The 17,136-nt window shown below is 34.0% G+C and overlaps 1 protein-coding gene across 2 annotated transcripts in view; it reads left to right on the forward strand.

The window, feature by feature from the left end:
• The window catches only part of LOC118193940 (uncharacterized), a 173,229-nt gene that overhangs the window by 102,485 nt on the left and 53,608 nt on the right, over positions 1-17,136 (forward strand). For both annotated transcript variants that reach the window (XM_085811226.1, XM_085811227.1), the window contains 2 exons: positions 10,015-10,108; positions 16,394-16,457. In XM_085811226.1, the coding sequence (XP_085667352.1) occupies positions 10,015-10,108; positions 16,394-16,457 (158 nt within the window). The remainder of the gene's footprint in view (positions 1-10,014; positions 10,109-16,393; positions 16,458-17,136) is intronic.

A 17,136-nucleotide genomic window follows, 5' to 3' on the forward strand; every position in this document is an offset into this window, starting at 1 on the left:
ATATCAAAGCACGGGACACACAGGCAGTTATAGGGGCTGTACAAAATTCCCAAAACTTGTTAAGAATATTTCATCAGAGAATTCTAGCAATAACAGTAACGAAGTAAAAAATAGTACGAAATCCATCCATGTTACAACTGGAATATCTTATGCGAATATTACTCAAAGTAGAAACACCGTTAAAAACAACACACAAAATCCTAAGACTGATGTTAAGAAAGCAGGCGAAAAGCAGTAAAAATCCAAAGACTTAGGGGTAAATGCTTTCACAGACATATTCAAATTAATTAAGACACAATAACACGCCGAATAAATACTGATTCAGAAGTCAAACAACAAAAATCAGCGTTAATTCACAAAATTTTCACAGGACTAGTTTCGATGGTTTTACCAAACCATCATCTTCAGCTGCAAAACCGCAAATGAACAAGATAGGAAATAATGTTTAGATAAGATAAGAAAGCCTGGACAAGAATAAGCAAGTGGCGCCATCTGTTGGCGAAACCAGAACTAAAACATAATTTCTCTAAAAGCCGAAGGCAAATTTGGATTGGAATTAGGATCGTTAACTAGAACAGAAAGATTTTTATGAATGTGAAATGCCTCTAGAAAATCCAGTTTTCCAATGGAAGATGTTTTTTGAATAATTTTGGCAACAGAAAAATTGAAAGTGTGATTTTCGGACCAACAATGTTGAGCAACAGAAGACTTCTGTGTTTCCTTTTTTCTAACATATGCCTCATGTTCTTTGACGCGAAATTTTAAGGCTCTCTTTGGCCAATGTAAATTAAACCGCACTGGCAAGGAATCCTATAAATACCCCAGGAATTCATATCCGGAATGGGGTCCTTGAGTATAGAAGTTGGAATTTTATTGATGGGAGAGTAAACAACCCGAAAGTTAAATTTCTGCAAAATATGTGCAACTATATTCAAATAAAATATATTCAAATAAAAATATATTCAAATTAGTTAAGGAATGCAAAATATATTCAAATTAGTTAAGGAAATATACGATATGTTCAAAGGCTTCTTCCTAGCTAGTATTTTCCAAAAAAATTCAGCCAAAATTCTCGAAATTCTGTCTGCAGATAATCCTATTGACAAAATGTTCATTTTATTTAACCTATTTGAGGAAATTTTCATGAGCAACACTAATTAATAATGTCCAAATCATAAAACTTAGAAAATCTCTTTTATATTAAAAAAATTGTTATATACCCTTATCTGTATTATATTCTAGTATCTTATTTAATGTTCACATATCCTCGATTGAACTGCTTACTCTTCCATTTACAATTATTAAAACGCATGTCTGCGATGTTATCGTCATGCGATGCATTTGTAGGTACTTTATTTTTTACCACGATAAAACGGTCGGTCGACGGTGTTTATAAACAGCAAAGTTTTTGAAGCGTTTTATTTTCGATGACGATGTTTTGTGCCACGATGTTTTATAACTGCGACGTTTTCTCTTTGCTTTATTTTCTCCCACGATGTTTTGTACCCCGACGTTTTCACCTTACGTTGTTTTCTCCGCGACATTTTCGTCCGCATGTATTTTTGCGGCGATGTTTTCGGCGGACACCGGTGCAGTGCTGCCAGAAAATTTTCAACTAAAGTACCAAAAGGAGACCAAAAAAGGTCGCAAAAAATCGAAAATGACGTCAGAGATCACGTGATTTTTGTGACGTCATAGTTACGCAGGCTCACATAACATGGACCTTATAAGAAATAGACTAACCAAAACGGGTTTTCTCCCTCGTCTGAGGCGTTCCCGGCTGTCACCTTGATCACATCCGGAGGAGTAGGGACGACTTGCAGAAATTTAACAGTGGTTGCCTATTGCAGCGTGAATAATTATCAAGAAAAAGCTGGTTGTAGCGCCTCATTTCACAAATTAGAATTTCTACATATTTTTATTTTTGAATTTGAGATTGATTTTTAAAAATTTAGCATATTTATCAAGCATAATTAACGTTCTTTATAAAGCTATTGCATGCTTTCAGGGCTGGATATTTTTTTAGCTTTTTCCTATGCTGTAAGGAAGTTTGTAACTACTTTTAGAAATAATATTTTAAATCTGAACCAATTGAAAATTTAAAACAAGCAAATTTCTCTTGCAATTTTTATGCTTTTTATTGGTGTAAATAAGTAAAAAATACTAAAATATTTAAAAACGAATTTTTAAGATTTGTTTAAAATTCTAAATTGTGCTGCTTTTTTAAAATTATAGATGAGTATTATAGCACAATTTCTATAAAGGAATTTTATTTCAACTGTATTTCATAATACACCATAGTGATAAACACTTTTGACTCCTTAAACATTTTTATACATTTAATTCTAATATTACAATTGTATTTAACCGTAATAATTAATTTTGCTTGTATTTTATAGTGATTATTTTTTTTAATTTATTTTTAGTTCTGCATAAGATTTTTTTTTATTTACTGTTAATTAGCCCAAAGGGGCGGTAGCCTAAAAAGGCTGTTAGTTTCGAAGCGGCATTTTGCGCTGTTTTACTATAAATGTCCGTGTTTCCTTGCAAATTGTTGTTACCAAATATTATTGCCCTGTATTATATTTAAAGAAATTAAATAATGAAGAATCCGCATGAATACATGTATATTTCTCGCACTGTGACAAAAACGACAGTATCTTGAGCCATCCAGTTTTGAATAATGTAATCCTCCACCCGAATATGGGCATCTGGACGGCCGAATTTCGAATTTATTTTAATCTGTTTCCTATTTTGTAAAACTTTAACGAATTTTTGATTAACAAACTCAACGAGTTCAGAGCGAGCACTGTACGGAAAATAACAGTTTTATCTCCAGTGCGGAAATTCTAAAGATATGCTGTTTTCAAATGCATGTGGTTTACGGGCGAAGAACAGGATATTCAGAAAATATAGGTAACACACAAAACATTAAAAAAAGGTTCCTTTTGGGCGTAATATAAAATCTGAGTGCTTCTAGATTTTATTTTACCTTTTTTTTTTTTCCTCTTCATTACACTCAGAAAATTTTATGCTCCGAATTTTATAAATTACTAAAATAAATATTCCAATTTAATGTTAATAAGTTAATGATGATATAATCAAATAAGTGATTGTTTTGTAATGTTATTATAGTTTTGAAAATCACTGTCTCAAAATGGTCATTAAATTAAAAAAAAAAAAATTATCAGATCTTGTTTAATTTTACCTTATTTATTTCAAAGCATCACGTACTATCACACGTAAAATCTATTTAATTTTACGTTATTTGTACGCAAAATTAAGTTCATAAATTTTGTGCTTAGAGTTTTTACCGTTTTACCAAAGTAAAGATGTTTGTACGAGAATTACACGTGTACATTTTGTACGTGAAAAAAATGCGCGAAATGCAGTAAAAACTGCTTTAATGAGATGGATTAAATCCTATTTGGAAAAAATGTGGCTTTCATAATCTCATCACTGTACAGAAAGGATGTCAAACTCACAGCCCACAACAAATATTTTTGCGGCCCGGCCAATGTATCGGCAAATAATAATATATAATAATAAAATAACATATCGACGAAGAAAAAAATGAAATGTTTACTGCTAAGTAATTAACGATAATTTATTCAGTGTTGTTAGATTACTCACAGCGAGCTGACACACACACTACTTAAATTACAAATGCGTGTGATTAGCTTGCGTTCAGCTACCTTCGGCTTTTGGGTGACACGTGCACTCAGAACTTGTATGCATCCCCCGATAGCCGAATGTGGCCGAACTCATGGTATCAGTTTTCCAATCATAGTTTTGTACGATATTGGTGCATGCATGTCCATGCACTTTGCTTTATTATTAATTATTACTTAATTTATATTGTTACGGATTTCATAGTTATTTATTTATTTAGTTTTTTTTTATTTAGAATTGTAATTAGATTTGCTTCATGTTGCCTTAGCAACGCAGACGATTTTTGAAAAGACAGCTGCGTTGGAATAAAAATAGAACAGCGCGTGCATTTAATACTTAATAAATAAATATCTCGTAATTGCTGTTTCCATCCACAAAAATCCAGATATTTATAGATGTTTCAGTATATTCGAGAAATTAATTATAAAGCTTATAAAAGCCGAGAACAAACAACTCATCTCAGTAGTAGCTGTAGTTCTAGTGAACTGTTTGTTTACTTGATGCTGTGATTGATTTGTAGCGATTTCGCTGTGAGATAGAATTAGTTTCTCTGTTTTGAATTGATTTTTGCTAAACATTTGACATTTTGTGATATTGTTAGAATATTTTTGAAGAAATATTTGAGCATTTTGATTTATCTCTTGTGGAAAGAATAAATTTTTGTTAACATTTTAACGTTAACCGTGTTTATTCCAGTCCTTTGTATTCAGTATGTCTATATCAAAACCAAGTGGTAGTAAAATTAAACGAAAAATCGCTGACGAACATAGAATATTCCAAGTAAAATGGGAATTAGAATATTTTTGCTGTGAAATAAAAGATAAAATAATCTGCTTGATATGTAATAATACTATTAATGTACCAAAGTTATATAATATTAAACGTCATTACGAACAACGCAAATCGAGATAGAACAAATACGAAGGATTAATGAGAGAAGAAAAGTTGAAAGAGCTCAAGTTAGGAGTGAAAAAGCAACAGTCCATGTTTAGTAAAGTATTGCAAGAAAATGAAGCGGCGGTACATGCAAGCTACGTCTTATCCGAGTTGATAGCTAAACATTCGAAGCCTTTTACTGACGTTGATTTCATCAAGGAATGCCTAATGAAAGCTGGAGAAATTGTTTGTCCTGGAAATGTGATAGCTTTTCAATCAATTTCATTGTCTCGAAATACAGTTGCGGAAAGAGTTACTGATTTAGCCGCGAATTTAAGTGATCAGATCAAAGCAAAATCATCTAGTTTCGAAAGTTTCTCCATTGCCTGTGACGAGAGCACGGATATTAGTGGCAAAGCTCAATTAGCAGTGTTTCTTCGTTCTTGTGACAAGAATTTTAACATTTTTGAGGAATTACTGGAACTAATACCGATGCCTGGTATTACCACTGGAGAAGATATATTTACTTGTGTTTTTGGACTTCTGCAGAAATACAATCTACCTTTGGCAAAATTAAATTCTGTAGCTACAGATGGCGCTTCATCAATGACCGGGAAAAACAAGGGCTTCGTAGCATTACTAAGAAAACAACTTAGTGAAATTCACAGTTCAAACATTCATCATATGCATTGTATTATACATCAAGAAGTTCTATGCACGAAAAGTAATAAATATGGAGAATGTTTTGTCATATATAAAAAAAGTTATAAATTTTATAAGATCTCGAGGTTTAAATCAGCGTCAATTCACTTCTTTCTTAAGTGAGTTAGATAGTGAATATTCGGGTTGGTCCTACTATACCGAGGTACGTTGGTTATCTTGCTCCAAGACTCTCAAACAATTCTGGGATTTGAAAGAAGAAATATATCAGTTTTTAAAAACGAAAAATCAAGACGTAAGTTTGTTTTACGATCCAATATGGATACAAGATTTATCTTTCTTGGTTGATATAACCAAACACTTGACCGATTTAAATTTATCGTTACAAGGAAAAGATCATATCATTACGAACATGTTTGACATAATTAAAGCATTCAAATGTCAACTAGTTCTTTGGGAAAAACAACTTAAAAATGAAGATTTGATTTTTTTTTAAAAATGAAGATTTGATTTGATTGATTTGAAAATGAAGATTTTTTGATATTTGATGACGTGCAGCATGAACAAATCAAGTTTAGATGATACTTGTTCGTATCAAAAATACGCAGAAAAAATTGCAAATTTCACAACTGAATTTGGAACGAAGTTTAATGATTTTAGTTCCCTCGAAGACAAATTTTTTTTTTGTTTTCTTCGATTTTCTCAATAAGTATTGACTCAGTACCCAGCCATATGCAAATGGAGGTGATCGAGATTCAATGCAACTCAAATTTGAAAGCAAAATTCATTGAAGTGGGCGTGCCTGAATTTCACAAATATTTACCAGCCAGGTTTGAAAATACTCGAAAATTCGCATATGAAATTTTTCCATGTTTTCCATGTTGGTGCGAGCAGTTATTTTCAGTCATGAAAGGTAATAAGTCTCCTATTAGAAACCGTATTAATGATGCTCACCTTGGGTCAGCGTTGAAAGTTATCACTGCAAACAAAATTTCTCCCGAAATAGGAAAGATAATAGCAGAGAAGAGATGTTAAGTATCAGGACGTAAACATTAAATTTTTTCTTGTTCTTTTCTATATAAATATATATTATCAGGTTCAATGTTCCGTCTTACCTTCTTCGGGAACATGCACGGACCTGACTCGGAACAGAGAGCTTACTAAAGCTATGTTCAAAACTGTGGGAAGTAAACAGGATACACAAGAAGGGTATACAAAACCCTTTATTTTTCTCTATTTACAATAACTTCCGTACTTCGAAAATACACTGACCCGCTAGTTGGGGTCAAAACGTAAATGTATAAAAATAAAACTAAACTCTAATTTAACTTTAAAATAATAAACGTGGAAGATTGGCCTTATATTAACAGGAAGCCGTATGTAGTACAGAGAACTGTGAACACTACAATACGTTTAAAAATTATCAAGAGGATTAAAACCTCTGGCCTGGAAGGCAACCAGTAACAGCGTAAAACTTCTAAGGTAAGCGCCCTGCTCGACTCACTGCTTCCTCTCTCTCGCCGGAAGTAGAAAATAAGAAGTGATAGTAAAGATTTAAAATAAAATAAACGTTAGTAAAACTTAAGATCCTTACAATATATATATATATATATATATATGTTTACTATTGTATTATTCGAAATAAATCCACGTTTCTCTGAATATTGATTTTTTTGTTTTGGCGGCCCGCCTAAAGTTAAACCTTGTTTGTTTGGCTTAAGTGTACCTATGAGTTTGACATCCCTGCTGTACAACATATCACATTTAATAATTAAAAACAGTTATGTGATACAAACGCCATAGGTTTCAGTGTTAAAGTAAACCAGATCGTCCCTACTCTTTCTTGCCGACATGTCGGGATGCGCTCCCCGCCCACTGGGTTAGTCTATCTCTTATAAAGTCCATGTGATATAACCTCTGACTCTAACTCTATTTACAATAACTTCCGTACTTCGGAAATACACAGACTCGCTACTTGGGGTCAAAACGTAAATGTATAAAAATAAAACTAAACTCTAATTTAACTTTAAAATAATAAACGTGGAAGATTGGCCTTATATTAACAGGAAGCCGTATGTAGTACAGAGAACTGTGAACACTACAATACGTTTAAAAATTATCAAGAGGATTAAAACCTCTGGCCTGGAAAGCAACCAGTAACAGCGTAAAACTTCTAAGGTAAGCGGCCTGCTCGACTTACTGCTTCCTCTCTCTCGCCGGAAGTAGAAAATAAGAAGTGATAGTAAAGATTTAAAATAAAATAAACGTTAGTAAAACTTAAGATCCTTACAATATATATATATATATATATATATATATATATATGTTTACTATTGTATTATTCGAAATAAATCTACGTTTCTCTGAATATTGATTTTTTTGTTTTGGCGGCCCGCCTAAAGTTAAACCTTGTTTGTTTGGCTTAAGTGTACCTATGAGTTTGACATCCCTGCTGTACAACATATCACATTTAATAATTAAAAACAGTTATGTGATACAAACGCCATAGGTTTCAGTGTTAAAGTAAACCAGATCGTCCCTACTCTTTCTTGCCGACATGTCGGGATGCGCGCCCCGCCCACTGGGTTAGTCTATCTCTTATAAAGTCCATGTGATATAACCTCTGACTCTAACTCTATTTACAATAACTTCCGTACTTCGGAAATACACAGACCCGCTACTTGGGGTCAAAACGTAAATGTATAAAAATAAAACTAAACTCTAATTTAACTTTAAAATAATAAACGTGGAAGATTGGCCTTATATTAACAGGAAGCCGTATGTAGTACAGAGAACTGTGAACACTACAATACGTTTAAAAATTATCAAGAGGATTAAAACCTCTGGCCTGGAAGGCAACCAGTAACAGCGTAAAACTTCTAAGGTAAGCGGCCTGCTCGACTCACTGCTTCCTCTCTCTCGCTTGGCAAAAAGGCACAACTTAAATACTTGGCGTTCGCCAGACAAACTTTGCATAAATACTTTAACGCTTATAATTCTGGCCGGAAGTAGAAAATAAGAAGTGATAGTAAAGATTTAAAATAAAATAAACGTTAGTAAAACTTAAGATCCTTACAATATATATATATATGTTTATTATTGTATTATTCGAAATAAATCTACGTTTCTATGAATATTGATTTTTTTGTTTTGGCGGCCCGCCTAAAGTTAAACCTTGTTTGTTTGGCTTAAGTGTACCTATGAGTTTGACATCCCTGCTGTACAACGTATCACATTTAATAATTAAAAACAGTTATGTGATACAAACGCCATAGGTTTCAGTGTTAAAGTAAACCAGATCGTCCCTACTCTTTCTTGCCGACATGTCGGGATGCGCGCCCCGCCCACTGGGTTAGTCTATCTCTTATAAAGTCCATGTGATATAACCTCTGACGTCATCACAAATTTACCGTCTATTGGTTCTGTAAGTTACAGACTTTTATTCGATTTTTAATATTTTTTATTACGCATCTTAGCTTTAACGAACATTTTAAAAACACATTGCTCATTTTCAATTGTTTAAATATGCATTTCTTTTCTAATTAATTCTCATTTAATTTAGGTTTCCATTTTAAAATTAATTTGCGTATATCCATTCTAAAGAGATTCCTCACGTTTAGACTGTTAGCTCTTTTGAATTAAATTTTTTAAGTTGGCAGCTAATTTTTTTTTTTTTTTTTTTTTTTCTGCTTAATTGTGAACATTTTAATTGAGGAATGTTTTTCAGTGAGTTTTCCGTTCTGCCTGGTGGGCGTATTTCAGATTTTGATTACTTATGAAAGCGTTGTTCTTTCACGGTTAAAACTTACTTGTGTTGTTATTTAGAAAAATGTCGTTGTTTTGATTTTTAAGTCATTTCCATTGCTTAGTTCTTAGCAATATTATAATCAGGAGAATTAATTTCATTTCTTTCTTCTGTTTGGGTGCCCAAAATATGTTAAATTTTTTTTTTCTGTTTGGGTACCCAATATGCGTTTCCTTTCTTCCTCTGTTTGAGTACCAAATATGCGTTTCCTTTCTTTCTCTGTTTGGGTGCCCAATATGCGTTTCCTTTCTTTCTCTGTTTGGGTAACCAATATGTGTTTCCTTTCTTTCTCTGTCTAGGGAACCCAAGCTGCAAGTTCTTTTGTTCGATTCGTTATCGCCATAGAACTAGACTTAAAAAACAAAAGACTTAAACTGAACTGATTTAAAAACAAAACATACAGAAGACCGGGGGGAGGGGAAGGTGAGAGGGGGTCCCAAAGTAGTTTTTTTTTTTTTTTTTTTTTTTTCTTTCTTTCTTTCTCACTTTTTCCACTTTCCCCCTTCTTATTATACCGGAGTCAGGCTGTGCAGCTTTAAAGGAAAGCCCACGTGTAAACTGGATTGCCAGATGCCAACTTCTATTTAAGATTATTTATATTCTATTATATTCTATTTATTCTATTCTATCTTCTATTTCTATCTTTTATTTACTTTTATTCTTCTATTTTAAATAAACTATTTTTTAATATAAATTATATTTAATTGATAAATTATTTTAAAATAAAAGCATTTTACGATAGATTAAAAAAACTTTGAAGTCGCAAAAAGTAACTTAAGAAAATGATGGATGTCGCAAAAATTTCGCAAAATCGCAAATACACACAAGTAAGCACAAGTTTGTCAAAAGTCGCAAAATCGCACTATCTGGCACCACTGCACCGGTGAGTACAGAAGACAAGTACTAATATGTATATGAAATTATTTTGTTAAAATTAATGTGTATAAATAAATTAAATTTTCACGAGGAAAAAAATATATTCTGTTGTTTCTTTTTCACAGGTTGCATACTTTGGTCAAGAAAAGGACGTTGTAGATTTCTTCTCCAATATCGGCTTGTGCATCGAACCCCACTATAACCCGGCCGATTTCATTTGTAAGTATTTCTGCTTCTCAGCCTTTTGCAAAACAATTTTTTTTGCATATAAATTAATAAATCCAACGCCATAATCAGCACAAATAAACAAAAGACGTCAATGTCCATCTGCTAATTTATTACGTTGGGTTTCTTCCTGTACGCCGAATTCTTCGTTTTGCAGGCGTCCAGGTTTTGTGAACGAGATTTATGCAGCGAAAATTATTCAAATGATGTTTAGATGTAAGATTATAACTATATTATAGGTAAATTTAATGTTAATTAACCAATTACTGTTATTAAAAACATTTACTATACTATACTTACTTTCCATAGTGCTCACCAGAATGCAAATTAACTGTTTGACTATTGTCGAGAGTTTTGATTGCTTCAGAGTTAGAGCTTTTGGCAGCCTCGCGAATAGGTTTCATGCTATCGTTATCTCTGCCGGGATTTTTCTGGCCTTAGCATTTTGCTAGCCATCGTTAAAAATGCATCGTTAACATACACTCAAACCTGTTTTTGTGCGGTCTTTTTTGTTGCGATATTTTTTATTTGCGCCGTTCTTTTTGGTGCGATATATATAAATTTCATTCAAATTGGAACATAAGTATGCGCTCATATTATAAGGTATTTATCCCGCCTTCTTAGCATGCCTTCGCAGTGTAGTGGTCAGCACGCTGGGCGCGTATTCTAGAGGTCCGTAGTTCGATTCCCGGCGAAGGCTTGCTCATTTTTTCACTTCTCCTGCCTCCAAAAATTACCTAATGTGTCTGTAGTGGCGCCCGAACTAAAAGGTGGTGAATGATAATTCTTCAGCACCGGGATTTGGCGATTGGGTCCTCTACAAACCCCAGTTGCCCTTTAAAAGGGGAAGTATATAAGGTATTTCTCCCGCCTTCTTAGCGTGACTTTATTGTAGTGGTCGGCAAGCTTGGCGCGTATTCCAGAGGTCCGCGGTTCGATTCCCAGCGAGGGCGTTGCTTATTTTTCATCACCCCTGCTTTAAAAATAACCTAATGATTCTGAAATATCACAGCAGGAAAAATCTATGCAGAACTACAACTTTGTCACGAATTAGAATGTCATTTTCTTGCAATCGATGCCAACTCTGAACGAACTTCAAAATTCTGAAAGGCACTTCAATCGTGTATAGCTGGCTCCCAAGACATAGACAAGCGTCTAGTAAAACAACGTTCGTCGCAAAAAACAAATCACTGACTACATGGTAATTAAAAAATGTCAACTCTAGACCAGCGGTTCTCAACCTTTTGACTAACGCGAACCATGTAAACAAAAATTGAAAAAACTTACTAGTTTTTCAATTTCACAATCATTACTAGTTTTTCATTTTAAAATTTCATTTCAATTACTACATTTTACAATGATTATTTTTCAATTTCTCAATAGAAATATAAAAAAACAAATATATTTTGCCATTTCCACAACCTGTTGGCTATTTGTATTAAATATGCATATATAAAAAATATTACATTAAAAATTGGTTGCCATTTTAAATATCAAAATTTAAGTTACAATACTTGAATTCTAAAATTTAATGTGAAATTTGGGCCCGTTTAACAGAGATGAATTTCTTTATGTCTGGTCATATTTCACTTAGCTTTAATAGTAAATTAGGACACACTTTTAATTTTGTTCTGTAATTTTTTTTTTTTTTTTTTCAATATAACATGGAAGAAAATCCTCGTTCACACAAATAGGTTGTGCAAAAAAGGAATAAAAATTTAATAGCTCTGTAGTGACATTAGGATTCTTGGAAGCAGGCAAGATGAGAAATGAGCAATCGCCTTCGCCGGGGATCAAACCAGGGACCTCTGAAATACCGGCTCAGTGTGCTGACCATTACACCACGAAGGCACGGTTGGAAGGCGGAAGAAATAACTTATAGCTTTATTTGAAGTGTCTTTACAATCTTTTTTTCGGTTCGGCCATAAGTTAACAAGCGTGTTTAGTTTTGAAATCTTCAGTTAGAGTTCCATCACAGAAAATTTCTATCAATTGTTCTTTTTTTTCACAAGATTTTTGAATTTAATCGTTAAAACTACTTTTGCACTTACTATGTTTCTTTGCGTACCACCAGTTAAGAATCGCTGCTAAATGGCTACCAAGGTTTTTTAAACTGTGGGTCGCGATCCTCAAGAGGGGTCCTGCGAGACCTGCAGCAGGAAGTCGCCAAAAATTTCAGCAGTTTTGATATTTCTTTAACTTGTAAAGATCTTAAGTTTTACTAACGTTTATTTTATTTTAAAACTTTACTATCTTTCTTATTTTCTACTTCCGGCCAGAGTTAAATGCGTTAACTTGTTTATGGAAATTGTACTTGCTAACGCCCAAGTATTTAAGTTGTGGCTTTTTTTACGCAGAGTTAGAGAGACAGAGAGAGGAAGCAAGTCGCCTTGCCACTTACAAGTTTTCAATCAGTTACTGCTTGCCTTTAAGGCCAGAGGTTTAGTCCTCTTGATATTTAAAACGTATTGTAGTAGTTTCAGCCGTTTGCGTACTACTTACGTAACCTTTTAAAAGGCCAGTCTTAGTGTTAGGCATTTGTAAACTAATTCAAAGTTAGCTTTTAGTTAGAGTTTTAGTTAGTAGTTTTATATTTTTACGTTCAGACCACAATTGGTTGGTCTCTGTATCCCGAAGTACGGAAGCACCTGTAAAGTAATAGAGAATAAAGGGTTCAGTGTACCCTTCCTGCTTGTGTCGTCTATTCCACACATACTGGAACATAGCTTTAGTAAGCTCTCTGTTCCTATTCAGGATACGTTATATTTCCAAAGAATGTCAAAAGACATACAAGTCCTGACTTATTATAATAATATTTCAATTACCAAACAGTTTTGCACAATGCATCTGTAAATAGATAAAGATAAGACAATACAGGCAGAGAGGGGAAAAAAAAAGTTTCGACGTATTCTTTTTACAATATAAACGTGTAAAGACATTAGGTTATTTAGAAGCAAGAAGGATGAAACATTAACAATGTCTTCGCCGGGAATCGAACCACGGATCTCTGGTATACCGGACCAGCGTGCAGAACCACTACACCACGAAGGCACGCTAAGAAAGTGGGAGAAATACCTTATACACTCCCCTTTTTAAAGGGCGACTGGGGTTTTTAGTGGACCCAGTCGCCAAATCCTGGGTGTGGAGAACCATCATCGAACACCCTTTTAGTTCGGGCGCCACTGTATAGACATTAGGCTTTTTTTTGGAAGCAGGCAAGATGAAAAATGAGCAATCGCCTGCGCCGGGAATCGAACCACGGACCTCTGGAATACCGTCCCAGAGTGCAGAACTACTACAACTCGAAGGCACGCTAGCCTTAACGTTCATTTTCTTTGCTTTGCACGTGACGCTGTCATTTCGTCTATTATTTAAAATTTTCACATTGTTGTATGTCTTAACATTAAAGTTAATGACCATTAGACAACATTAGACATTAAAGTTAATGACCTAAAACCTCAATAGTATATTACAGTACAAATGAAAAAATTGACAGCTTCACTCACGCGTGTGTCGGATTTGTGAAATACTTATGTGGTCCCACAACATTTTTGTAAATGTGATGGGGTCCTGGTGGTCGCGACTGAAAAAAGTTTAAGAAACCCTGCTCTAGAAGAACAATGGTATCTTCAAGTGACGAAAGCGATTTTGAACCACTTTTACGACAAAGAAGTTCGCATATTGTCAGACTAAGAAGGGTAATGGTTATACGCTTTGAAAAGTATTGTATGTGTAAAATAAGTACGTATGTATATAAAATATTTAAAAATGCCCGCATTTGTATTTTCTAAATCAGATTCTAAAAGGTTTGGCGAGATTCCAAGTTGCTGCCGACCCTCGTGTCTTGATTTCGTTTAAAAAAGCAATTCCAGTATTTTCTACGTGAGACTTTTTTATGTCATCCCTATTCACCGCATTGTGTTGCGAAAACTATTTTTTGATAGCTACTCGTGAAGTTTTGCGCGATTTTTTTTAATGCAGTCCCTATCCACCGGCGGTGTTGCCAGAAAATTTTCAACTAAAGTAGCATAGAAAGATTGAAAAAGTTGCAAAAATGACAAAAGACGTCAGAGACCACGTGATTTTTGTGACGTGATAGTTACGCATGCTCACATGCCCTCTGAGGTCATCACAAAGTAACTGTGCTCGATTGTTAGTCTTTTTAATTACGTAGCTTAGGTTTAACGAAAATTTTAAAACTATACTGCTCATTCCCAATTATTTAAATAGCCATGTATTTTTAATTAATTCTCATTTAATTTAGGTTTCCATTTTTAAATTAATTTTCGGATATCCATTTTTAAGGGATTCCTCACGTTTAGATTGCTAGCGCTTTTGTACTAATTTTTTTGAGTTGGAAGTTAATTTTTTTGATTCATTGACTTTTTTCGCCTTAATTGTCAACCATTTAATTAAGAAATGCTTTTCAGTGAGTTTTTCATTTCGTATGGTGGATCTGTTCCAGATTCTGATTTCTTAAAAAAGCCTTGTTCTTTCTTTAAAAAAACGCCATTCCTTTGATTTTTAATTCATTTCCGTTGCTTAGTTCTTAGCAATATTATAATCAGGAATGTGAATTTCATTTCTTTGTCTGTTTGGGTACCCAATATATGGCGAGAAAGCTGCAAGTTCTTTGGTTCGGTTCATTATCACCATAGAACTTGGGGGGGGGGGATGATCCGACTGTGCAGCCTTGCAAAGGAAAGCCCACACTTAAATCAAATTGCCAGATGCCAACTTCTATTTAAGCTGTTTTTTTAAATATAAATTATTTTTAATTGATACATTATTTTAACATAAAAGCATTTTACAATATACAAGGTGTGACACAAAAACAACGAGACTGGTCCAATAAATAATTGTACTTACAGAATCAGTGCTCCATGACATTATCACCTTCAAAGTAGTTCTTTTCAGTATTCACACACTTCTGCATTCGGTGCTGCCATGGCTGGTAACAGTTCTGGAACGAGGTTTTTGGAAGACCCTTCAGGATATTTTCTATTTTTGCCTGAACCTCTTCAGCTGGGGTATAACGTGGGTTCCCTTTAAAACCATTAGGAAATAAAATAAAGTCGCATGGTGCCTGATCAAGATAATGAGGAGGATGCCCCATCGCAGTAATGTTTTTGCTGGTTAGAAATTGTTTGATAGATAGGGCCGCGTGCATTGTCCTGGTGCAACAGCCATCCATCACTCCACAACTGTGGTCTTTTTTTCCTAATTTTTTAACGAAGTCTTTTTAGAACTTCAATGAAGTAGAGTTGATTAACAGTCTGACCACCAAAACCCATTCAATCATGATGAACGTGCCAGGAGGCCAAGAGGGCGCTCATACGTTTATCATCTTCCACACTGTCCCTTTCCCCTGAAAACCGCTTATGCCATTCAAACATATGGTGCATGAGACAAAGTTTCGTCTCCATAAGCCTCGGTTAACATTTGAAGTGTTTCTTTCGTGGCTGACTTTTTAAATTTCACAAGAAACTTGATGTCGATTCACTGTTCGATTTTTCACATTAATTTTTCTGGCAGAATTCAGTTGCACGTGTTCACTCAATGACGCAGTACTACCCACTGGCGTGGTCGGTTAAGTCGAAACTGGCTGCATGGATACAGGAAGTATGTGGCATGACATCACCAAAACAGTTGTTGCCAACTCCACTTTGTTTTCAAGCTACACACTTAGTCTTGTTTTTTTTTTTTTTTTTTTTTTTTTTTTTTTTTTTTTTTTTTTTTTTTGTGTCACACCTCGTATTAAAAAAAAATCTTTGAAGTCGCGAAAAGTAGCATAAGGAAATGACAGATTTCGCAGAAACTTCGCAAAATCGCAAATACTAAAATTTTAGTAGCACAAGTTTCTCAACACTCGCAAATTTGCGAAAAATCGCACGATATGGCAAAACTGTCCACCGCACAAAAACAGGTTTGAGTTTGAGTGTATTTGAACTAGCTCCTAATTCTTCTCCTAATTCGAGCCATATAAGGCTCATAATTTGTCCCTGAACCAAATTATTCCTGGTGTAAGGCATTAATGATCCGACTTCGTCCATATTACGTTACCAATTGCATATCGTCATTTAAAGGATTTAAATTCACTTAGCAATATCAATGCAGCTATCGATAATTAAAATCAACCTTGGATCAACCAAACCACCCTTGGATATATCAATTAGCTGATTTTATCTCATATTTTTTAAATGAGTGCAAATTTATGGGATATCCTGTATATACATACATGCATACATACATACTGATCTTTCTTCTTTTGCTTTGCAGTGGAACAGTTGAAAAAAGGACGCGAAATACAAGAGAAAATAATTGCTGCAGCTAAAGAATACAAGTAAGCGATGATATTCTTTAGTAACTAAGCAATTTTTCTATCAAGAATCTTTTGGAAGAATTTTTATTAAGTATTTAAAAGTATCCGTTTTGAAATATTCCATAAAATATAATTTAAGGTATTCTTTTTAAAAATATCACTTAAAATATACTTTTTAAGATTGTGCTAAGCTTTATATAGATTATTAGTCCAAAGGGAGAATTTGCCCTGAAGGACTATTAATTTCGTTGCGGCATTTTGCGTTGAAAACTATAAACGGCGAATCACTTTTCAAATTGTTGCCACCCAATATTATCGCCCTGTGTTATATTTAAAGAAATTAAATAATGAAGAATCTGCATAAATGTATGTATGTTTTTCGCTTTGGGATAAAACAACGGTACCTAGAGCCATCCAGATTTTAATAACTTAATCGCCCTGTGAATATGGGCTTCTGGAAGCCCAAATTGCAAATTTGGAATTTGTTTTAGTACCGATTTCATATTTCGTAAAACTTTAAAGAATTTTTGATTATTAAACTATAGGATTTCAAAGCGAGCTATCGCATCGTTGTACCGGAAAAATATTTTTATCTTCAGCGCGCAAGACTGTGTATCGGAAATTCTAAAGATAGACTCAAGTTAAAATTATTTTGCGATATTCCTGTTGAACTGAATTATATGGTTTAAGTGCAAAGAAC

The sequence above is a fragment of the Stegodyphus dumicola genome, chromosome 2, assembly GCF_044657685.1.
Source record: "Stegodyphus dumicola isolate Sdum_Otavi_A_Nest chromosome 2, ASM4465768v1".
NCBI lineage: Eukaryota > Metazoa > Arthropoda > Arachnida > Araneae > Eresidae > Stegodyphus > Stegodyphus dumicola.